This window comes from Saccopteryx bilineata, chromosome 2, assembly GCF_036850765.1.
Source record: "Saccopteryx bilineata isolate mSacBil1 chromosome 2, mSacBil1_pri_phased_curated, whole genome shotgun sequence".
Classification (NCBI taxonomy): domain Eukaryota; kingdom Metazoa; phylum Chordata; class Mammalia; order Chiroptera; family Emballonuridae; genus Saccopteryx; species Saccopteryx bilineata.
In genome coordinates this window covers 33765124-33790907 of record NC_089491.1, presented here as the reverse complement: position 1 = coordinate 33790907, position 25784 = coordinate 33765124, and the positions used below count along the sequence as shown (strand labels likewise).

The 25784-nt window shown below is 39.0% G+C and overlaps 1 protein-coding gene across 1 annotated transcript in view; it reads left to right on the top strand.

Annotated features, from left to right (window-relative positions):
* The window catches only part of TGFBR1 (transforming growth factor beta receptor 1), a 54844-nt gene extending 34857 nt beyond the window's left edge, over window positions 1–19987 (top strand). Inside the window, exons 4-9 of the mRNA XM_066256659.1 lie at window positions 340–570; window positions 8051–8218; window positions 8886–9042; window positions 10650–10774; window positions 11817–11947; window positions 14835–19987. Of these exons, the coding sequence (XP_066112756.1) occupies window positions 340–570; window positions 8051–8218; window positions 8886–9042; window positions 10650–10774; window positions 11817–11947; window positions 14835–14960 (938 nt within the window). The 3' untranslated portion in view covers window positions 14961–19987. The remainder of the gene's footprint in view (window positions 1–339; window positions 571–8050; window positions 8219–8885; window positions 9043–10649; window positions 10775–11816; window positions 11948–14834) is intronic.
* The last annotated feature ends 5797 nt before the right edge of the window (window positions 19988–25784 follow it).

The following is a 25784-nucleotide window of genomic DNA, read 5'->3' as shown; positions in this document are numbered from 1 at the left end:
CCCTAAACATGGGTCATTCATTTCCTTTAATACCTTTGCTTGCGTTTTCCTCCTACCTGAGTACCTTACCTCCTGTTCTCCTTTGGTCCTGTCCCTCTGTAAAGGCCAGTCTAAAGTACGCTTACTTTACAAAGCCTACCGTGACCCTGTAGGCAGGAGTTGCTGGATTCTTTCATTGTACTTACTATTTGCCTTTTAATCATGAATTGCTGTTTTTGTAAATCTGGTCTTTATCTCATTGAGATGATAAATTCTTTAAAAACAGAGCTTGAAAGAGTGCTGTTGGAAACCCATCCTGTTGATGGTTTGTATTGAGTACTATTTATCTTTTATCTTCAGGTTTACCATTGCTTGTTCAGAGAACAATTGCGAGAACTATTGTGTTACAAGAAAGTATTGGCAAAGGTCGATTTGGAGAAGTTTGGCGAGGAAAGTGGAGAGGAGAAGAAGTTGCTGTGAAAATATTCTCCTCTAGAGAAGAACGTTCATGGTTCCGTGAGGCAGAGATTTATCAGACTGTAATGTTACGTCATGAAAATATCTTGGGATTTATAGCAGCAGACAATAAAGGTCAGTAACATTTCCTTCTTCTTTGAGTGTAACAGAATCTATTTAATTAAGCCTTTTCACAGACATGACTACTAAACATTGTCAAATTTAATGAGAAAAAGAGAATGTGTCATAGATTAGACCCATTAGACCAAATGAAATATATTAGAAGCCTTAGAACCAGGAATTTAAAGATTTTCTTCACTCTTGACAATATACAGTGGTACCTTGTGATACGAGCAGACCAACATATGGATTTTTAAATTATAAGCTGAGACTCGGTCCGTATTTTTGTTCGAGATCGGAGCGAAATTCCAAGAAACGAGTCATGATTCGGGAACTGCTGCTAGTTGGTGCATGGGTCCAGTATCGGCAGCACACCACCAGCATCTCGTTCTTTCTCACGTGTTACCCGCAGAATCAAGTCGAATCTCATGCGCTGTACTCGTTCTTGCATCATTTTTGCATCTTTTACTAACTTTTTTTGTGTGCTATCATGGGGCCAAAGAAAGTGAGTGTAAAAGACAGTGGTAAGAAGAAGAGAATGATGTCGATAGAAGTAAAGCAAGAAATAATAGAAAAACATGAGCGTGGTGTACAAGTGATTGAACTGGCAAGGCTGTACGACTGCAATACATCTACAATTTGTGCCATCCTTAAACAAAAGGATGCCATCAAAAGCGCAAGTTCAGAGGAAGGAACTACAATTCTGTTCCAATAAAGAACAAATATCCATGAAGAAATGGAGAAGCTTCTGCTGGTGTGGGTGAAAGAGAAAGAGCTGGCAGGAGATACAGTGATGGAGACTGTAATGTGTGAAAAGGCACGTGTTATTTATGGCAACTTAAAGAAAAAAGAACCATCAACCTCAAAAGAGGCAGCAGTAGATACGTTTAAGGCAAGTCATGGCTGGTTTGAACATTTCAAGAAGAGATCTGGTATCCACTCGGTGGTGAGGCATGGTGAAGCTGCGGGTGCTGACGTTAAGGCAGCTGAGGAGTACATTGCACATTTTGCTGTGCTTATCGCAAAGGAAGGCTACATCCCCCAACAAGTGTTCAACTGTGATGAAACAGGATTGTTTTGGAAAAAAAATGCCCTGGAGAACTTTCATTACCACAGAGGAGATGAAGCTGCCAGGCCATAAATCCATGAAGGATTGTCTGACCCTTGCATTGTGTGCAAATGCTAGCGGTGACTGTAAAGTAAAACCACTGCTAGTGTATCATTCTGAAAATCCTCGAGCCTTTAAGACTCACAAGATTCTTAAAGAAAAACTGCAGGTTAAGTGGCTGCCAATGCTAGGGCATGGGTTACGCGGCAGTTTTTTATTGAATGGGTAAATCTCATCTTTAGTCCTTCAATGAAGAAATATCTTCAGGAAAATAAACTCCCGATAAAAGCATTACTAATGCTCCAGCCCACCCACCTGGTCTTTAAGATGACATTCTCCATGAGTTTAAATTCGTGAAAGTCTACGTCCCACCCAACACGACTTTAATCTTGCAACCTATGGATCAGCAGGTCATTTCCAACTTTAAAAAGCTTTACATGAAGCACTTGTTTTGCCGCTGCTTTGAGGTGACTGAGAATACAAATCTAACCCTTCGAGAGTTTTGGAAAGATCCCTACAACATCGTGATATGCTTATGCAGTATTGACTTAGCATGGCAAGAGGTTACAAGAAGAACCTTGAACTCAGCATGGAAAAAGTTATGGCCTGATGTTGTTGAGACAGGGACTTCGAAGGATTCGAACCAGAGACCGAGATCGAGGTAGAAGCATGAGAGGAGATTGTGTCCCTTGGAAAGTTGATGGGTCTGGAGGTAGATGATGGGTCTGGAGGTGACTTAAACGAGCTTGTCGAGGAACATGAGGAACTCTCAACTGAGGAGTTGAAGGAGCTACAGATGATGCAACATACAGAGCTTCTGCAAGAAATTAGTAGTGAGGAGGAGGTAGAGTCGGAGGAAGTGATTTCTACAAGTGAAATTAAAGACACGCTGGCAATGTGGGAGAAGCTTTCAAGTTTCATTGAAAAGAAACACCCAGAAAAAGTTTCATATGGTCTTGCTTCAGCACTTTTTAATGACACTTGTTTGTGACATTTCTGTAACATTTTAAAAGGCAGGCAAAAGCAAACTTCTTTGGATAGATTTTTATTCCAAAGTCCTGCAAGTGAAAGTGCCGAAACTGCAACCAAAAAGGCAAAAACAGCTGATGATTAAATGAAAAATATGTAATGTTAAGCTTAGGTTAAGTTTAAAGTCAAGAAAGTGCTTTTTTTTTTTTTTACAATTAAGTTTTTGTGGTTTCATTTTAAGTAAAGAAAGTACAGTTTTAGTTTTGTTTAAAGTAAAGAAAATGCAGTTTTAGTTTTACATTTGGTGTTAAGAAAATGCAGTTTTAGTTTACACGTCTACAGTGCCTTCATCCCTTCCTCCCTCCCGCTCCACCATTCACCTCCATTAGCCGCACTCATCTGTCTCCAACATAAGAATACAGTACTAAATAACACTTTTTTCTTTTATTTCATATATTTTGTTATACATTGGTAAAGTATACATGTGTGTTCCTTAATTAAAAACATGTCTTTTTTCATAATTTAGGATGGTTTGGGGATGTTTCACAGGGCTGGAACGGATTAAATCTATTTCATTTATTGTAAATGGGAAAATTTGTTTGATATACGAGTTGACTGACTTACGAGCTCCATTCCAGAACGAATTAAACTTGTATCTCAAGGCACCATTGTATTCTTAAATCTAATTGTTTTACAAAATGTAAAGAGCTATTTTACTTAAAAAGTCAAGTGCTTTGTTATTTTGCATCTGGACAGTTATTGAGTATAATCATAATACAGAAAAAATAATAAATTCCGGTTGCTCAAAGTTTTGAGGTAGGATAGAGCCCAGATTATCTGTTTCTATTCAATCTCTTCCTGATTTCTGATGCATACTAATGACCATATATATATATATATATATATATATATATATATATATGGAAAATCACTTCTCAGTGTATTCTATGTTTTAAGTCACCTGAGGCTGAATAGATTAATCTTTTAAGTAAACTTGGTTAAATAGAGACAGGGTTTCTACAAAGCCACCTTGACACTTCCTTGCTTGTGGCTCAGGTGCAGGGGCCCAGCAGGTGCTTAATGTCCAGGGTCAGATCACATGCTGGGAAGCAGGGAAGCCATGTCAGTGCAGTCAGTGAGTGGTCACTGAGCAGTGACTCAGACTGGACTTCATCTACTTTCTTGGCTTCAGTTACTACCTTTAGCCCACACTTCCTGCTTTTATAGCTTCTGTCAGAGACTTAGGTTACAACTCAAGTCTCATCATTCCCAGCCTGAGTCAGATGTTTCCCAGCTTTTCTGATTTTTTAAAAAAATGCTATCATTATCTTTTTGAAATTGTCCAGAACTGTAGTATCTTCTTTTTATTTCTTTTCCCATTGTCTTCAACAGTATTTATTGCTTTAAACTGTTAGCAATATTTAATCTCGGTTGTTAATTATGAAGGATTTTATGATTTTTTGTTTTGCTTCTCTGTATTTTCAAATTTGTAACAAGCATTGTTTATTTTTCTAAATTTTATTTAGAGAAAATTCTATTATATAGAAAAGAATAGTATAATGAACTTCCATCTTCTATAAGTATTAGCTCACTGCCAAATATTTGATCTCCTGATTGCACTGCCCCTAACTAAATTACTAGAAGCCAATCCCAGATAATGTAGCTTTTCATTCATAAACATTCAGTTTGGATCTTTAGACTATGAAGAATATTTATGAATCAAAACCATACTACCATTGTCATTTTTTATTTAATTTAATTTTTTTTTTGGAGACAGATAGGGACAGTAAGGGATTGAGATGAGAAGCATCATTTCTTTCTGACAGCACCTTAGTTGTTCACTGATTGCTTTCTCATATGTACCTTGAGCAGGGATGGAGGCTACAGCAGAGTGAGTGACCCCTTGCTCAAGCCAGCGACCATGGGGTCATGTCTATGATCCTACACTCAAGTTAGTGACCCCTTGCTCAAGCTGGTGAGCCTAATACTCAATCCGGCAACCTCGGGGTTTCAAACCTGGGTCCTCTGCTTCTCAGTCTGATGCTCCATCCACTGCAGTACCACCTGGTCAAGCACCATTGTCATTTTTTAAATGTCATAAAATATCTAGTTAGTTTCAAATTCCTGTGATTGTCTCCTATTACTATTATTACTATTATTATTATTTTATTTTTTTTAAACAATTGGTTATTCACTTTAGGATGCAAAGTCCACACGTTGCATATGGTTGGTATCTGTTTTAAGTCCCTTAAAATCTCTAGGTTCTTTTTCTGTCTTTTTTCTTCTTCTTTTCTTTTTGAAGTGTATTTGTTGAAGAAACTGAATTGTTTGTCCTGTAGAGCTTGCTACATTCTGGATTTTGCTAATTGATTTCCTGTAGTATCTCTTAACTTGTTCCTTGTATTATTTGAAAACTGGTAGGTAGAATTAGAGATGAAATCTGATTATGTTTTATTGGTTTCCTGAAAATAGTTCTTATATATTTTCTGTTGTATCATATCAGGAGACATAGTGTTTGATTATCTCTTTTTTGTGACTGGGAGTGAGTGATGGTTTTAGTCAGTGATTATCAGTGGCTACTACTAGTTCAATATTACCTAATTTAAAAAGAAAATATAAACAAAAGCAGTGATCATAATCTGACCAAGTCCTTAGTTTTCATTTTCTTCTGTCTTTGACACCATTTAGCTTCTTCTCCAAATCTTAAAGCAAACTTTACTATGTTCTGTGGCTGTAGGCTTTATTTTTTAATAGTTGTCTTTATTTTCTGAAACTCTTCTTACTGATGATTTCTATGAAGGATCTAATAATACAAGTAGTAATTGCTCCCCTACAGAACTTACCCACATTTATAGCTTCAAACTTATTATGGTGGTGACTTTCAAGTCTCCACTGTGGGCTCAAACCTCATCCAAGCCTAGTGTGTTTTAGGTGTGTTCCAAGTCGCAAGCACGCTGGCACAAATGCCTCTGTTGCTGTGCCCTGAGCTTCCTCTGCCTTTGCTCAAGCAGCAAGCAAGCTGGTGCTGTCATCTGGTGGTCACCATGGGAACTAGCTGACCTTGCAGGCTCTTTCTTAGCCCCTCCACCCCAATTCCTTGCTCCTTTATCTTTACCCTCATGATTTAGTAATTCTTCCCAAACAACCCTTTATATGCGCAAGGCCTCTTAATATCCTTCAGTTACCTCATAAAACTCTTTCTTCCATCTACCTGTGTTCCTGTTCGTTTCTTGTATTTGTGAGCCTTTCAGTCTTGGTGCAGAAGCATGCAGGTAAAGCTGGTGATACTCTGTATCAAGGAAAAGAAAAGGTACAAGTTTGAACAGAATCAATTTATGAAAAACAAGTTTATAAAGCACTAGTATTATGAATTCTAAATCCTTCTGATAGTACTCAGAAATCCCCTCCAGAATCTTCTGAGAACATCTTTCTTAATCTTTTCTAATCAGAGGTACTTACCTTCAGATAACAACCTTAAAAATATAGAAGTTGTTTTATGTCATTTGGTTTTTCTCTTTTGTTTTATAACTAATGAGGAAAGAAACAGCACATTTTAAGTTCTGGTATTTCATACGTGTTGTATTAAATACTTAAAAAAAATGTTATCCTATTTTTAAAATCTTCTTAATGGTCTTGCAAGTAAGGTATTTTTGTTGTGTGAAAAGAGACACAGACTCATTGGTTAAGAAACTTGTCTGATCTGACCTATGGAGGCGCAGTGGATGGAGCATCAACCTTGAATGCTGAGGTCACCAGTTCAGAACCCTGGGTTTGCCTGGTCGGAACACATGTGGGAGTTGGTGCTTCCTGCTCTTCCTTCCTCTTTCACTCTCTTTCTCTCATTCTCTCTAAAAATGAATAAATTTAAAAAAATTTAAAAACAAAAAGAAACTTGTCTGAGGGCCCCTGGATTTCAACTCAGGTCACAACGACTTCAGGTATGTCTTTTACTGAATTGTGCTGCCTCCTAGTATTATAATACTTTTTTTTTTTTTTTTTTAACGATTTCATGAAACATGGTTTTTCTTGTATTTCCAGCTACTTTTAGGTTAAATAGGCTTTTGTGAACCAGCCTGGCCAGAACCTTTACCATGATTCCCATGGGGAAGTGCTGCAGATTCATGTGTCAGCTTACAAATGAATTTTTGGCACATAATTCCTAGTTCTGGAGGTTCAGAATCACCTTGTGTGTGTAAAGCTGGTTTCAGCCTCTGCTTTTTCTCCTGGCACTTCGGTTCCTGTTTCAGCCGCCCCTTGTGTCAGTCATGCCACTATTTTTATGTTTTTCTAAGCTGGAAACACTAGAGTCATAATCATGTCTGGCTTTTTTGGTGAACTATACACAGAGTCTGTCATTAAAGCTTGTCTTTCTTCATTAAGCCTTACTTGGCGTTTTGTTCCATTCCTACTGTGGTCACACTAGGGTCCTGACGCTTCTCATTTTCCTACTCCCTCCTTCATTGTTTCCCTCCCTCCTTCCAGAAATAACCATCAAGCATCTGACCAGAAGCAGGCATTTTTCTAGGCATAAGGAGTTCCCAGCTCCACCACTGTCTGTGTAGTCTCAAGACGACTATCTTTGAACTGATTCCTTATCTCTTAAATAGGATTAGTCACCCAACCTCATCTCTGCAACAGGGGCTTACTCTGAGGATCTAGCAGAGGTCCCCAAACTTTTTACACAGGGGGCCAGTTCACTGTCCCTCGAACCGTTAGAGAGCCGCCACATACAGTGCTCCTCTCACTGACCACCAATGAAAGAGGTGCCCCTTCCGGGAGTGCGGTGGGGGGCCGGATAAATGACCTCAGGGGGCCACATGCAGCCTGCGGGCCGTAGTTTGGGGACGCCTGATAAGGGATATGTAGGTAAATGTATAAGACAGACTGCAAATGCAAGAAAACATGAAGGAAATATTTACAAATTTAAGCTACCATCATATTGCAGTTGTGGAATTTGTGGTAAAGTGATAACTTTTTTTTTTTTGGTATTTTTCCGAAGTGAGAAGCAGGGTAGCAGTCAGACAGACTCCTGCATGCACCCGACTGGGATCCACCCGGTATGCGCACCAGGGGGCGATGCTCTGCCCATCTGGAGCATTGCTCCATTGCGGCCGGAGCCATTCTAGTGCCTGAGGCAGAGGCCATGGAGCCATCCTCAGTGTCCGGGCCAACTTTGCTCCAATGGAGCCTTGGCTGCGGGAGGGGAAGAGAGAGACAGAGAGGAAGGAGAGGGGGAAGGATGTAGGTGCAGATGGGCGCTTCTCCTGTGTGCACTGACTGGGAATCGAATCCAGGACTTCCACACACCGGCCGATGCTGTCCCGCTGAGCCAACCAGCCAGGGCAAGTGATAACTTTTGAACAAATAAATTGTATGTGTTCTGCAACCCATCTGAAATATTGTTATTGTATTTTGCAGACAATGGTACATGGACTCAGCTCTGGTTGGTGTCAGATTATCATGAGCATGGATCCCTTTTTGATTATTTGAACAGATACACAGTTACTGTGGAAGGAATGATAAAACTCGCTTTGTCCACAGCAAGTGGACTTGCCCATCTTCATATGGAAATTGTTGGTACCCAAGGTAACTTGAAGCAATCTTGTTATTTAAGCTTTAAATTCCTGTGGATCTAGTGTCTGTTCAGAATTTTTTTGCAAGAAGTCAGCCTAATTGGAGATGTTATCTTTCTGTTGAAAATCTCAGATAGAGTTAAGAATCTGGGAATCTGTTTAGAAATCCTATGATCATTGTGATAAAACCAATGTTTTTATGAGTTCTTAAAAGTAGCATTCAGTATCCTACTTGTGATTTTTGAGTCTAAGAAAATGTATTTTTTATGTATAGTATCAAATGAAATGTGAAAAAGCTTGTAAATAATATAGTGTAGAAATCTTACCTGACCAACTAACAATTATATTTGACTTTGAGATAAGGAGACTGCAGGTGAGATCCTTTTACATTTGAAAAATTAAATACTAAGTTTTAGTTATGAAATTTTTATGCTGTGATTATTGTGCTGTGTAGGATATCAGATACCACCAACATATCTCTATGCTCTGATTATCCACTTACTACTACACTTGATCTTAACCAAAAGGCCAGGAAGCTATCAGTTGCTACTGGATTTTCTTGAGGTTAAGTAGTGGCCCAGCTATTGCAGGTGATGCTGGCTGAAATGCTTTGGTAAGAATTGTGATTGGTATTACCTTTTAAGCAATTATGTTTTCTTTTTTTTTTCTTTTTTTTTTAGGAAAGCCAGCCATTGCTCATAGAGATTTGAAATCAAAAAATATTTTGGTGAAGAAAAATGGGACTTGCTGTATTGCAGACTTGGGGCTGGCAGTCAGGCATGATTCAGCCACAGACACAATTGATATTGCTCCAAATCACAGAGTGGGAACAAAAAGGTACACTCTTCACTAAATAGCATTTAATATGTTCTGAAAGCAGTCCCTTTTCCTTTGCATTTATTTATATGTAGCTCCTGAAATGCAAACTTTTCTAGATTGGCCACAGGTAGAAGATCTTATGGTTTTGCCTGCTTTGAAACCAAGGTTACCTGACTTTAAAAGATGCCTGTTGATGACAGGTGGTCCTTCCAGAAGATATTATTATAGTTATCTTAATTTTAATAGCAATAGGAGCTAATGTTTATAGGGTACCTACTGTATGCCTGCCATTTTAATGGATCTTTTTATATATTTTTTCATTTAATGCCCTCTTTAAATGCTATACTGTAGCTATTCCAATTATTTTCATTTCCTGAAAGTGGGCCTTTCTGTATCCTAGAGCCTACTTTTCCCTGCTGTTTCCCTAACTTATACTCACTTTTGTTATAGGAAGCCTTTTTCTGGCTTCCTATTTGTGTTCTTGCCAAGAGCTCTGATAGCATGCTGAACTTGGACCACTGAGGCACTTAACACAATATGGTGTGGATGTCCTTTATTTGTCTGTTATTTTTCCACTGAATTGCAGGCTGCCTAAAAGCAGTTTGTACTCTCAGCATCCATCACAGTGCCTCATACATAGTAGGTCCTCAGTAGATGTGTGTTAAATCCACAAGTCCTCAAAAGAATCTAACTTGGTAGGTGTCGTTACTCTCAATTCACAGATGAGGACTGCATGTCATGGAGGTTACATAAGGTGGCCAACCTGTCATATGGATGGTAAGCTGAAGAGCTGAGATTTGAACCTATGAACACAAGCTTGCTCCAATCACAGCATGTTGTCACATATATCTTCAAACTACTGCCTTGGCCTTGGCTAGGGCCAAGCTTTTTTCTATCTAAGTTGTTTTTATGATTTCTGGATTCAACAGGGACTCTCAGAACTCTCTGGGTTCCAGGACAGTGGCTGCTGCAGGTCTTTGTAAGTCTTGAGCTGTAACCTTTGTAGGGTTTTTGAAACTTCGGAACTCTACAATGTGCATTAGTAGGGAAACTGGCATTCATTTTAATCTATTATTTTCTTCCCTAGAGTATGTCCTTGCCTGTCTTCCATTCTGTTTTAGTGAGGAGACTCTAGATTAGAATATGTAGTCCCTGCAAAGTACATGATAGTAAGTGGAGTACACTAGGACATCTGCTAACTGTTCTGTGGCTGTCATTGGAAACTAGGATCATACAGCAGATAGCAACTAGGATTTAGTTGACATCATTAATTTCCAAACCAGTATGGTTATGTAATACTCTTGAGTCTAATATGATATCAGTTATGTAATATTATATCTATATGACTATATGATTAGAGAGATGTCTGAAAGCAGATTCATCAAATATTAATGCTGTGTGGAATGATTTTTCACTTTGTTCTTTATGTACTTCAGGAAAATTTCTGTAAGAAGTATGAGTCATTAAAAAAAAAGCAGAAGCACGTGAACTATACATATTTTGAAAGAGGAGGAATGCCTTAACATTATTTTTTTTTATTCCTAGGGGAAAAAGAAAATTTATGAAACAGTTCAAAAGGAATATGACCACCATTCAGTAAATTAAAATGCTGACTCTTTTTTTAGGTACATGGCCCCTGAAGTTCTTGATGATTCCATAAATATGAAACACTTTGAATCCTTCAAACGTGCCGACATCTATGCAATGGGCTTAGTATTCTGGGAAATAGCTCGAAGATGTTCCATTGGTGGTAAATTTCTCCCCCTTTCCTCAGCAACTTGTCATGAACAGAGTTGTTTAAGAACTGCCTTCTGTTTTATTGAGTGAAATTATACACATCAACAGTCTGAAATTATGTTCACCAGGTACTCAGGAGACTGCCAAAGAAAATAAAAGAGCTAAAACCGTCAGTGAGGGAAAACGACGTATCATGCTTTATCCTAATGCACAGCCTTATCCTGGGGTATTCTTTCTCTCTTTCCTACCTGAGTCTTGGAAAGCATCTGAAAATAATCCTTTAGTATCTTGAAATACAGTTCATTAGAATGGATGACTGCTTCAGTGCCCACCCAGGAAGCTGTCTCTAACATGGCCTGGTCAAACTGATTTCTCCCTGAGATTGTGGTTATGTCCTCCAGCTTAGAAATTAGATATGCAGAGTATCACACGATTATACAGCCATTACATTACTCTAAAAAGTAACTTTGTTTCAGTTTTTAAATTTAGTTTTATATTTAGCACTTTTGATATTTCCTCAAGAAAGGCTCTTATCCTTGGGGCCCACACTTGGCTGAGACTAGGGTCTCAGGTTTTTGAGGCAGTGAGGGGCAGAGTATGTCTCATCATTGTCACAGAGAGGACAGGTTATTGACAGAGGCCAGTAGAGGAAGGGATTTGCACCTGAGGCTTGCCTTGTAGGATTCACATTACAGTGATGGAGGGTATATCCCTGTACCAAGTGAGAAGCTGTGCACTCACAGAATAACTCGTTTCTTGCAGATTAGAGTTCTAGAGGGAAGTGTCAGTGGACCTCACATCTCACTTAGCTCAGTTCACCATCATTAAAATAACCTTTATGGTCCCACAGTCATATTTAGTGTCAAGGTGTGAGCCCAGTACCAACTTGGACAGGAGGCTTGTTGATACAGATGTGGATGAGATAGAGCAAGCCCTCACCCTGGTCCCACTGATCTGATTTAGTAACGGGGCCCTGGAATAGGACACTCAGGTGTTCCTTTCCTGGCATTATCTGAGTAAATTCTTTAAAATAGATTTTTTTTAAATCTATATAGGAATTCATGAAGATTATCAGCTGCCTTATTATGATCTTGTACCTTCTGATCCATCAGTTGAAGAAATGAGAAAGGTTGTCTGTGAGCAGAAGTTGAGGCCAAATATTCCAAACAGATGGCAGAGCTGTGAAGTGAGTATTTCTTTTAGATACTATGCAGTTTTCTAAACTGGTTCTAATTAGTAAGTAGAAATTTGCTACTTTAAGGAAAATAGACACAAGAATTCCCTTTACTTTCTTTTTCATGGCAATTAAACCAATGAGTAAAAATGGAATGCTTGACTTTTTGTATTCGTTTTTAAGCACTTTGAAAGGGTCATAGAGTATTTGCACTGGCCATCAGAACACTGTTTAGATCTGCCAATAACCAAAGCACCTCTGTTGTTTTTTTTTTTTTTTTGTCTGTTTGATTTTTTTGCACCTCCATTTTAAATGAATGCTTCCCTTCAATCGGGGCAGCCTAGAATAGTGGGACGAGTGCTGACAGGAATTGAGAGGACGGTATTCCAGACCAAGCCTGCGTACCATTCACAGTGACGCTGGGCAGATGACTTCAGTTCTCTGATCTTACCGTGACTTTTTGTAAAATGAGGAACTTGGATGAGATGATTATGAAGATGGTTCAGATGATTTTATATTTTCTTCATTTGATTGCCCATATGATCATTCATCAGGAATTTGGGGAAAATGCTCCTAGCAGTGTCTGAGCTCAACCCTATCTCTTACAAAAAGTTTTTGTAATTGTAAATTTAAAGAATTCGTAAGACATATTTTATGTAATCTATCTTTAATTGCTAACTGTTACTAATGTAATATTGGTGACACAGAGCATTTCCTTCCAGATTGGAAGTTTTGTGCTTTAGGAAGAATTAAAAGCTGGCCACTGAGTAGGTGATTTACATCTTAAAATAACGTAGTACTCAGTAGAACCTTTGGCATCAAGAGAGCTTCTTAGCTACCTGTAACAAAGTCACGTATTCAGGCCCAGATATAAAGCCTCTCGTGTGCCCAAAGAATTGGCATGTTTATCAAGTGAAATTGGGCTAGGTTTTGTCTTTGAAAATTTTGATCTTAATACTGCAGAGTACAAACTTAGGTATTTATGCACTCAATAATTAGAACAGATAATTTTTGAAAAGATAGATGGCTTTTTAAGTGTGAAGAAAAGTTGGCAGCTAATATTAAGAGCAGAAATTCAACTCGCAGTCACTATCATGTCATGCTGAGTCAATGCCATTGCTGTCGTTTTTGTTTTTTCTTCATTTATTTTGTATTCTATATCCTTATTACTAATTCAGTATTTCACTTTTCTATGGTTTTATAAATCTCTCAATAGTTTGAAACATGTTTTAAAAAAAGAATATGAAACTGATTAAAGAAGTGCCTTCCAGAACCTTCTGACCTTTTCCAGTCTGGATGGTACAGTTTTTTTCATCTTGGGATATCCCTCACCTTTCATCCTGGGATTGATTCCCTTTGCCTCTTTTGTGGTGAATCCTCCTTCCTGGATCTCTTGTCTTCCTGTTTCTTGGTTTGCTCATTCCTCCCCTCCTTCAGAACTCTGCTCATGTTACCTTTCAGTGAGACGTTACCTTTCAGTGAGACGTTACCTCTCTATTTAAAATAACACTCTCCTTCCCTAAATGACATTTCTCCTGACAGTCCATGTGTTTTGCTTACTTAGCAACTTTATGCTTTAGCCCTCTAGAATGTAAGCTTTATAAGGCAGGCATTCTGTCTGTCCACTGTTGTATCCCCAGCACCTAAGATGGTATCTGGTACATCGGAGGCACTCAGTAAAGATCTGTTGAATGAATAAATATGTTTGATGGGCACTTAGTCTTTTTTAAATCTGGAAACGAATGTTCACTTCTAGGAAGTGCTCCTGAAATAGTTCTTTGGTTCTCTTTCATTTTTCTCTCTTCTATTTCTTCAGCTCTGATTATGAATGTTACACCTTCTAATTTGCTTATGTTTTCCCTCCTGTTACCCATCTTTTTGTTTTTCTCTACTCTCTGGGAGATTTATCAGCTTTTATCTTTTCTTTTTTTAAAAAATCAGGTTTATCTTTCACTTCTGTAAAGTTTTTCGAAGTCAAACGAGAAAGAAAGCCTATCAATGATAAATCCTATACCATATTTTCTTTGATCTCTTTGAAGATATTAATGATGGCTTTTTTTTTTCTGTGTACAGCTTCTGCTTTCTCCAAGTTGTTTTTTTTCTGTTTGTGTCAACTTCTGCATTTTATAAACTTTCCCCAAATATCTAATCAAACTCTACTCTCTGTTTTAAAACAGGATACTGATAGCGTATAGGAAGCTTTGTATACATGAGGGAGCGTTTTGACTGTGGTCTTTAAGGTGATCGGACAGGGTTGCTTCCTTGCGGAACCACTAATGTCAGCCCCTGCAGGTGTTTCCCCCGGCTGCTCAGACTCTCCCGGGATGCTCACTCATTTCTGGTCTCTTGCCAGGGAGTCTGTCCGTGTTGCTGTCTGTTGCAGGGAGAAAGCCTACAGCCTTAGCACTTAGTGTGTTGTCAGTATGGAACTTTCTCCTCTGTGTTCCCCAAGTCAGAAAGTTCTGTTTTACCCTCTGATGCAAACCTCTGTTCTACTGCTGGGGTGGGGGAGGGACAGGTGTCTGGGGTTCCAGCTTTTCTGGCTGAAGCTTCTATTTTTCCTTGAACTTCACTTTAGAGGCACCTGACACAGTTAATTCCTCAATTTAAGGTGGGGTTTCAGTGGGAGTAGGCTCTTTGCCTTTGCACAGCTCTGGCTTAGAATTCAGCTTTCTCAGGTCTGTTGAGTAAGTCACCCTGTGTCTGCGTTCCAGCTGCTGGCACCAGTGCTTTATCACTGGGCATTTCAGTTATTCCTGGTCATGTGATATTACGGATGATGCTCAAACAAAAAAATGTGTACGTACATCACTTAGAAAGAAAACTTGCAGGTAAACCCTTAACCAGATCAATCGAAAGTGGTGCATGCATTAATTATTTTTCTTGTATTTTCTTGTAGGCCTTGAGAGTAATGGCTAAAATTATGAGAGAATGTTGGTATGCCAATGGAGCAGCTAGGCTTACAGCTCTGCGGATTAAGAAAACTTTGTCACAACTCAGTCAACAGGAAGGCATCAAAATGTAATTCTGCAGCTTTGCCTGAACTCTGCTTTTCTTCAGATCTGCTCCTGGGTTTTAATTGGGAGGTCAATTGTTCTACCTCACTGAGAGGGAACAGAAGGATATTGCTTCCTTTTGCAACAGTGTGATAAGGTCAATTTTAAACTTCCCAGGATTTCCATGGACCCAGGAAACAGCCATGCGGGTCTTTTCTGTGCACTATGAACTCTTTCCCAGGAACAGTTACAGAATATTGTGTAGTCTACCTGTACTTGTTTCAATACAAAGCTTTTTTTTTTTTTAAGATGGTTGCTGGTCTTAACTTTAGGTAACTCTGCTGTGCTGAAGATCATCTTTAAGGGTACAGGAGCTGGATGGCTGAGTTACATGAAGCATTTCTTGTTTTTAAAGAAAATATTACTCCTGCTTAGTACATTCTCAGAGGATTTTGAACCACTAAAGAGTTTCCTTGATTCAGACTTTGAATGTACTGTTCTATAAATTTCAGGATCTTAAAACTAACACTTATAAAACTCTTACCTTGAGTCTAAAATGACCTTATATAGTATGGAGGAACATAATTTATACAATTGTATTTTGTATACTATTATTGTTCTTTCACATTCAGAACATGACATGCCTTCAGGCGGGATTGTACTATACCAGTAAGTGCCACTTCTGTGTCTTGCTAATGTAAATGAGTAGAATTGCTTAAAGCCTGTGCACGTTAAAACCTGTTGTGTTTCAATTGAAAAAGTGTATTTATTTGGATAACCCAGACTTTTTCTTTTTTTGTTGTTTTGGGAGAGTCTTGTGGTATGTCACTTGGTATTCCATTTTGAAAAGGCCTTTCTTCTACCAGAATGTGCTTAACCACTAAAGACGAAGTGGCATTACTTGGTAAATTGTTATCAAGGTCATGTTTGAATAGTCTCACATCAAGTTTTTTGCATTTTAGTTGTGTCGTCTAAATATACTTTTAAAAACATCAAGTGGCACTCTAGATGCTTAAGTTAAGTACTTTCATTTAAAATTTATAGCATACAGACTAATTTTTCTAAAATGGAAAATTTGTCTAGCTGCTTATGAAAAATGTGGCATTCTGTAAGCCATTTTGTTCTTTATCTGATCAAAGACAGTGTTATTTTTTTAATAATGAATTATGTTTAAAGTAAGACTATGGTTAATATTAAATGGTAGGTCTTTTTTCTAGGAAGGTAAAGGTAGTTAATAATTTGAGTAGATAACAGGTGTGCAAGAGAGTCACATTTGTTACATAGGAGTCATTGTTGGGTGGATTTTCTGTCTGTGACTAAGGTTAGAGTCATTGTGGTTCTGAGGTCTCACTACAGTTTGAGGAAGGCAGCTTTTAATTCAGTCTTTACTTCTGTGTGCAGATATTTTAACTGCTTAATTTACATGATTATCTAATAGGTTCAGTACACTCTTGATATTTGTGAGTGGTAGCTAAAGCGTATTCTGAGTATAGGTTCTCTGTTTACAGATGTTTTTGGTCAAATTAAATGTTTAAAATAAACTGGTCATCGTCTTCTCATGTTAAGTTGAAACTAGCTTATAGTAACTGGTTTTTACTTCCAGTGCTCAGTCTTTGCAGGGCTTTTACAGTTTTCAAGGTTTTCTTTATCACTGTGATCTTATTCTGAGGGGTCAAACTATCTTAGCTGTGAGGCAAGAGACACTGACTTAAGAGTGCTGTCAGTTTCCCAGTGAAAGGCTCAGAATAACCTTTACAGTATTTAGGTCAGTAATAGGTGACTGCGCTGCATTCTGATGATATCTCTTACACACAGAGTAAATTTGAAAGACTATTTGGTCTTAAAACCAAAGTAATTTTAGAAAGAATGACATTACATAGGAATTTAGTGTCAGTTTCATGTGTTGAAAAGAATCGTGGTGAAAATGTGCTTAGAGGTTAATATTTTGACTCCATATTTGATTTTTTTCTTTAGTTACTGTGATTTCATCAAAGCAAATATATGAGTTTGAGAGGTTTGTTTTTATAATTGTATTATAGTTCCTGTTTAATAGTCTATAGCTCTGTGATTAGCCACTCTTTTTTCTTTTTCTTTTTTTCCTTTTATTGTTTTTGGTCATTTCTAGGCCCACCAGACCTGCTTTATGAAATCCAGGGGACCAATGCATTATATCACTGAAACTATTTTTATATAATTTTAAGAACATACCAGAAGTTCTTGTCTGATTTAAAGTTGTGATATATGATTTCTTACTTTCATATAAAGTAAATCAGTTTTTGGTGAGGATATTCTTTATTAAATCAGAAATTGAGTTATAATTTTACTTAAGTGGATAAAATGTACTTTTAATGAATCAGAATTTTTTAAAAGTTGGAATTTAGTTCTAATTTGGGTCTACACATGACTGCAGCTTATTCCTTCTTTGGCTAATGACAGTTTGATAAACCTCAATTGGCTAATATTGAAAATGAAAGTAATTCAAAGAATGAAATAGATCACCTGCAGTTAAATTTGACTAGAGTGTTAATTTTGTCATTTTGAAACCCAAGCCTTTATTTATACTTCCTGTCTTCAGATGCTCACCTTCCAGAATTCAACCCTTCTAAAATATACCTTCAGGTGAATTACCTGTCTACATCCATTTAGTCAGTTATACCAGAGGAATGGGGATGGGTGGGTGTGACCTGGTAGGGTGCAGACATCCACGGTCCTTCTTTTAATAACTTCAGCTCTGTTTCTCCCAGCCTGCCTTCCTGCTGATCCCTGACTCAGAGGTCACAGCCTTGCCAACCTTCGCCTTCCCCTCTCCCTTCCCCCTCCTTCCTCCTCCCCCCTCCCAGTAGCCTTTTGACTGAACAGCTGCCTTTGAGACCTAGAGCAAAATGGTTGATGGAAGTTGTGGCATACTTTTATTTCTTTGATCATTAGATGTTGCTAGGAGGAGTCTCTAGGTTTGAAGACTGGGCAGATGCTGGCCCTGCCGGCTGCCCTACTTTGACTTCAGCCTTGGCGGAGGGGTGGCAGCAATGGCCGTGGGAGATGTGCCAGGAGCAGCGGCCAGTTGTATTCCCCTGGGGGACAAGGTAAGGCCCAAAGCACTGAGCCTGTGATTCTGCTGTAATAATAGTGCTCAAGAAGTGCCTTGAGTCTGTGTACAGTGCCGTAGCCATCAAAAGTTCCAAATTTCAGTTCTTATTACAAAAGAAGTGACCAAGTAAGTGGTCATTTGGCCATTTTGTTGCTTATGCATGAGTTACTATTTTTTTTCCCTACATTTGAGAACTATCACATTTAGAATATCTTGCAAAATGGGAAAGTGCTAATTAAAATGCACAACAAAATCAGTATCCCGTTAGACATGTCGTAGAGAGTTTATTCTTATCCTTGCACTGAAAAAGCAATTGTATAAGTCAATGGTTTCTTTTGTTTCCTTGACTCTGGCAGTGTGCTGGCTCCAGATGATGGAGATTCCAAATGATGGTTCTGTTACAACTCGGCAAAAAATGCCAATTCACATGCTTTTTAGATCCTTAAGAATAGCTCTGGACAGGTATTGCAGCTTCTTGTGTCTGTTTGGAATGCTGGAATTCCCACAGGGCCCTCTGTCTGGGAATACTGGACTTCTAGGACATTCTGAGGATTGTCAGTACATTTAAAATTTTCAATCCCATTATGCAATCTTATTTGTAATTGTAAACTTTAAAAATGTGGTTAATAACATTCAACCTGTTTTTAAAGCTTAAGAAGAACTTCAGTGACTTTGTTTTTATTTTTTAACAAGATTTGTGAATGAGTACCATGAACCCTGTTTTGATAATCCCTTTTTCACATTGTGCCAATGGAATGGGGTGTTTGATATTTCTTTATATGTCAAGGAGATGCTTCAAAATGTCAATTGCTTTAAACTTAAATTACCTCTCAAGAGACCAAGGTACATTTACCTCATTGTATATATATGTTTCATATTTGTCAGAGCATTCTCCTGGTTTGCAGTTTTATTTCTATAAAGTATGAGTATCATGTTGCTACATTACTCAAATGGTACTGTATTGTTTATATTTGTGCCCTAATAATGTTACCTTTACTTTCTGTTTTCTGTATTTTATTGTATTTGTGCAAAATTCTTTTGGCTTTATCAGTGTAATCCTGGCTCTTTCAATTATGTACAGAAAATGTCCATATGAATTTTCCTTTAAGTTGAATGATTTTGAGAAACCTGTAAAGAGGAGAGAAAAACAAAAACTGCAATTCCCCTTAAGTTTTAAAAATATGTATATTGTATTTGTAGTAATATTCTGAATGAACTGTAAATAGGAAGTAGAAGAATGATACTTATGTCAAGTCCTAACACTACAGTAGAGAAATGGAAGTAATGGAAATAAATTACCTTTTTTTTTCCCCAAGCGCTAGTGGCATAATTTAAAATAAAATGTGTATTTTGGAGTGAGCCATGCTGTTATGAGATGTAGTTGCTACAGTTAGATACTAGACTCTGGGTCCCTACCTAGTCCCGATGACAGTATCAGAGCGTGTGGAGAAGTGCTCGCCTGCCTGAAGGTGCGTCTCTGGGTGGTGGCTCCTGGCTCCTTTCCACGTGCTTGGGTGTGTGGAACTGTCGGTGGGCGGGGCGGGCCTATCTGCATGTCTGCTTCTGGCTCAGCAGATTTGCTAAGTGTGTGTTAAAGTAGGGTTATTATCTTGATTCTTACAGTTTTTCCATGACTTTCAAAGGAAAGCATATTTTCATTTTTCCTAATTTAAAGATTTGTGAGAATGGACTTAGTTGTAGAAATCAGCTTTTTTTCAAAGTAGATTTGAACAGTGATTATTGTGTGTGTGAGAGCCTGGCTGGTAGGAGAACCGAAGAGGTACTGCTGGAGGAGACGTACCTGCTGGAGGAGACGTACCTGCTGGAGGAGACGTGGACCCAAACCCTGACTGAGACAGGTTTTGCAGATTCCATTGCTCTCGCAGTCAAGACTGGTCACTTCAACTCAAATACTGGATCTAGGGTTTGTTTCTTTCTTCTTCATAAAGAAGACACCTCTGTAGAGTTTTCATTGGAAAAAGTGTAATTATTTTTGAAACATCATAATTCAGAGAAACAGCTTGACTAGCTTTATATAGATCTCTTCTGCCTCTGGTGTTTCCTAATTTGGAAAAAGTGTTTTTACATATATGGCCTGCTAGACATATCTTGCAACTGTGCACTTTTTTGGCTTCGTAATTGAGGATTTACAAAAACAATGAGGCTATTCTGAAAAATGAATAGAAAAACTTGATGTTACAAAAGCTAGGACCCAGTGCTGTGTGATTAAGCCACTCATAATTTTAAGGATTAGGACAGATACAGTTAAATAATATTAAACCATGTGGAAAACAGGATTTTTTGTTTGAGCTGTAGAGAAATGGAAAGGGATAGAAAATTAAGTTTTCTATTATGAAAGAATAGGATTATAAAAAGGGATTAGCAGTTTAAGTATTTCTTTTTTTTTTTTTTTTTAATTTTTATTCCTTGATTTTAGTGAGAGAGGAATGGAGAGAAAGGAACAGATCAATGTGCCCTGACCCTGGATCGAACCTGCACTTCAGGACAATGCTCTAACCAACTAAGCTATCCAGTCAAGGCTTTACCTTAAGTATTTCAAAGAGAGGAAAGGTGAAAGAAAACAAAGGAAGATAAAAACGGGAGCTAAAAGGGAGTTTGGGCATGGACCAGTAATGTGCACATACTGTGGTAGGGAGCTCTTAAACACTCGGTATCTTAATGTTGTTATAGATCAGGGGTCAGGAACCTATGGTTCCGCGAGCCAGATGTGGCTCTTTTTATTTTTCTGAGGTTGGAAACGGGGAGGCAGTCAGACAGACTCCCGCATGCGCCAGACTGGGATCCACCTGGCATGCCCACCAGGGAACGATGCTCTGCCCATCTAGGGCATTGCTCTGTTGCAACCAGAGCCATTCTGTCGCCTGAAGCAGAGGCCAAGGAGCCATCCTCAGCACCCTGGCCAACTTTGCTCAAATGGAGCCTTGGCTGTGGGAGGGGAAGAGAGAGACAGAGAAGAAGGAGAGGGGGAGGGGTGGAGAAGCAGATGGGCGCTTCTCCTGTGTGCCCTGGCTGGGAATCGAACCCGGGACTCCTGCACACCAGGCCAACGTTCTACCACTGAGCCAACTGGCCAGGGCCTAGATGTGGCTCTTATGATGGCTGCATCTGGCTTGCAGACAAATCTTTAATAAAAATAATAATGTTAAAAATATAAAACATTCTCATGTATTATGATCCATTCATTTCCTACTGCTCATGTTCATGGTTGCGGGTGGCTGGAGCCAATCACAGCTATCCTCCAGGACAACACCAAATTTTTATTGGATAATGTGTATGTAACATACACGGGTCATTGTATGGCTCTCACAGAATTACATTCATGTTCATGGTTGCGGGTGGCTGGAGCCAATCACAGCTATCCTCCAGGACAACACCAAATTTTTATTGGATAATGTGTATGTAACATACACGGGTCATTGTATGGCTCTCACAGAATTACATTTTAAAATATGTGGTGTTCATGTCATGGCTCTCTCAGCCGAAAAGGTTCCCAACCCCTGTTATAGATGATGGGCAGAGAGGTCCAGTGCTACATTAAAGGGAGGTGTTGATGGATTACTTGTTAATGTTAGACCCTTTAAAAGGGAAAACTGGGAAAAGTTATGGACATCAGCACTAAAATAAAATTAGAACTGCTTCTTGGCACTCCGGATACCCTCAGAAGGAACCAGAGGGTCATTGGATTCACACGCTGAAATAGATGTGGACACTCGGTGAGTTTTGGATTAAATGCAGTTTTGAGACTTAAATCCAGATGTGAGACATGATTGTGCTTGTCATTACCTAGCATTTGAGTTTTGTCCAAGTGCTTTTGTTTGCATACATCACCTGATTTTTGCAATTAGAATGGATGGTGATCAGTTGAAGGTGTCTTCAGGGGAGTGCACAGGACAAAGGTGCCTGGCAGGTCTTACTTCAGGAAATTCCTGAAGGGGAACCGGGTGTGCATTTGATAGAGGGGTACAGCCAGAAAGAGCAAGTTTTGCATGGGAGGCCAAGGGGCAGCCTCCTTCCTCACTGGCCATTCTGCCTGTGACCTTTCACCCAGAAGGTGGAGCTCAGCATGTCCCCCTGGGGATTCTAACTTGGGAGACCAGTGGCAGGTGGCCAAGCCTTAGCGTTCACCACTATCTCAAGACTAGTGAGACCTCTCATTTCTCTTCTTTCTCCTCTCTCTCTCTCTCTCTCTCTCTCTCTCTCTCTCTCTCTCTCTCTCACACACACACACACACACACACACACACACACCCCTCTTCTAGGAGCTGAACACTCTTTAGATGTTCTCAATACATAGCAGACCTACCTAAATCCGAAACAGGCTAATTATAAGCAACACAGGTAGACTACATTGCGGATGACCTGCAGCTACACTTTCTGGTTCCTGAATAGGGAGGTACAGGAAGGGCACCTGTACAACTAGCAGATTTTTCTGTGCCAAACTCAGGTCTTTCCTTACTTTTCAAGGTATTGGTCACACTTGTGTATGGAAGGAGAGTCCTGCTGTCCTGAAGCATTTGAGTGAGTTTGGAAGGGCTTAGCATCCTAGGATTATGACTCAGATTTAGGGCCTGCAAATTCAGGAGTGAATTTCCACTCTCCCCAGTAGCCAGCAGAATTCTTGATATTCCTACATCGAATCTTAGCCTTCTTGGGATCTCTAACTCAAGACCAACAAAGAGACTGGGTGCTTAAGAGCTATTTCTATACCTTCATGGAGCTTTGCAGACTGGCTTAGGAACATTATAAGATTTGGATACAACTAGCTTTCAAAAGTGATAGCAAAGTAGAAGAAAAAGGTGACAGAAAAAGGAGAAAATCTTCATGACCTTGAGTTAGGCCAGGGGCCGGGAACTTTTCTAGCTGAGAGAGTCATGAATGCCACTTATTTTAAAATGTAATTTCATGAGAGCCATACAACGACCCGTGTACCTTACGCATTATCCAATAAAAATTTGGTATTGTCCCAGAGGATAGCTGTGATTGGCTCCAGCCACCGGCAACCATGAACATGAGCAGTAGGAAATGAATGGATTGTAATACATGAGAATGTTTTATATTTTCAACATTTTTTTATTAAAGATTTGTCTCGAGCCAGATGCAGCCATCAAAAAAGCCACATCTGGCTTGCGAGCCATAGGTTCCCGACCCCTGGTTTAGGCAAAGACTTCAATGTGATACCTAAAGCAAATTCCACTTTAAAAATTGATGAATTGGACTTTATAAAAATTAAAATTCTTGAGGCTTTAAAAATTACTGTTCAAAGATGAGCTAGACAAAGAACTTATAAATTATGTATCTCAGTAATTTTCAACTTTTTACACTTAGGGACTGGTAACCTACCTGGCCAGAAACAGAAACATGCAAGGAATAGCTTTATCTTACCGCGCCTAACAGTGCCACACAGTACAAGCTGGTGCTTGATTTCCAAACTCCACGTATGCAATGCATTGAATGCTATTCAATACATACATTTGTCCGAATGCTTTTTTGTCTATTGCGGATGCATGATCTATAAATGCTGTGCATGCTACAAAAGGTTGTTCAGACGAGCCTGTACGTTCCAAAGATATCTAAGACAACCTCAATAGTATTTCACCAATGATATAGGCTGATAAGTGGCAATCACCCTGAACAGAAGCGAATTCAACTAAGATCATTGAGTCTGCAATCTTTATACAAACAGTAGGGTGGTTAACTTTATCACAGATCGACATGAAATTTCTGGAGGACGGGCACCTGTTCACGGGCTGGCGGTTGAAAAACACTGGTATATCTGATAAAGGACTTTTAGAATGCATAAAGAACACATAATAAGGCAAGCGATCCAATTTAAAAATGGTCAAAAGATTTGATAGACATAAGAAGACATGAATGGCTAATAAACACAATTTCTTAAAGGCTGTTAGTGAAATTAAAGCCACAATGAGAAATCGCTGCACATTGTCTAGAATGGCTATAAGAAAAACAAATACCAAGTGTTGGTGAAGATAAGAAAAACGCTAGAATCTTTATATATTGCTGGGCTGTAAAGTGGTGTGGTCCCTTTGGAAGAGAGATGGGCAGTTTCTTAAAAAGTTAAATATAAACTTAACATGTGACCGAGCAATTCCACATCTAGATATCTACCCATATTAGAGTTGCCAGGTAAACTACAGGGTGCCCAGTTAAATTTGGATTTCAGATAAACAATTTTTTACTATAAGTATGTCCCAAATGTTGCAGGAGATACGCTAGAAAATTTTTACCTGAAATACAAATTTAACTGGGAGCCCTGTATTTTAACTTGCTAACTATGGCAACCCTCATGCAAGAAAAATGAAACAGATGTCCCCCCCAGAGGCCTAGAGGTGAGGGTTCACAGCAGCATTGTCCTCCTAGCCCTGAATGGAAGCCATTGAAGTGTGCACCAGCTGGTGAGCTGATTCTTTTTAAAGGTGTTGTGTTTATTTAGTGGTTTACTATTCAGCCATCAAAAGGGACGGCCTGCTTACTAGTACACTAGAAAGCCCGGCAGTCATACGAAATGACCGTTGTTCTAGATATTATAAATTGTAATTAAAATTTGTGCAAAAGTGTCTGCTAATTCAAACTGAATTACCCAGGGCAGGCGGCGAGGATGCCCCTTTGCTTACTGCCCCACGGGGTTTCCCCCTTCTACTTGCTTAATTGCTTAAAGTAGAGTGCAATGAAGGAAACCACTGGCAGTACATTTCTTAAGAGCCACCGCTAGCTCAATAAATAAAGGTGATTTAAATAATAAAATGTTAATTCACATGTCAAAGATCTCTTTGTACATAACATTTCTTGTGTAGATCTTTCCATCATTTTTAAGCTCGCCTTGCAGAGGACCATCAATTATTTTTAATTTTACGTCCGTTCTTTCACGAACTCTTAAACAGGCAACATAAAGTTGACCGTGTCCAAATGCAGGCTCAGATAAAAAAATGCCAACACGCTTAAGCGTTTGGTCCTGAGACTTATTGATGGTCATAGCAAAGGCAAGTTTTACAGGAAATTGTCTACGTCTCAATTGAAACGGCAACCCTGTTTGAGACGGAACCAAATCAATTCTTGGAATGACATGTATTTCACCTTTAGAGAAGCCAGTCAAAGACTTAGCTATTATGACATTTTTCAATTGGAGAACCTCTAGTCTTGTACCATTGCAAAGACCCCTTCTGGTGTTAAGATTTCTTAACAGCATAATAATTGCTCCAATCTTTAACCTCAATTTGTGAGGTGGCATGCCAGAAGGCAGGACTATTTGAATGCCGTGGCAACTTCTCCCCATTGGCTAGTACAGTTATGCAAGCAACCAATAAGCTATCGGCGACAAACAGACACTTAAGCTGCATATAATAAAGATGTTGCAACAAGGGTGAACTTTCAAACCATCATGTTAAAGTAAAATAAGTGTAAGGGAAAAAGACAAACAGGCACAGGGACCTTTGGGGATGAAGAAAATGTCCTAAAACTGGATTTTTGGTGATGGATGCACAACTATCAGTTTACTAAATCAATTGTACATATATAATGGGTGAATTAGGTAGTATGTAAATTATACCTTAATAAATCTGTTCAATAAAAAACAGCTCACTTCTGCCATTCCACCCACCAGCACACTTTCTGTGCCAGTCATATCAAATCAGTCTCCTGTTTTCCTGTGCACCCCGTGCCCTTTGCTCTGGTCTGCTGGCTACCAGACCTGCACGTCCCCCTCCTGCCTTGCTAGTTGAATCATCCC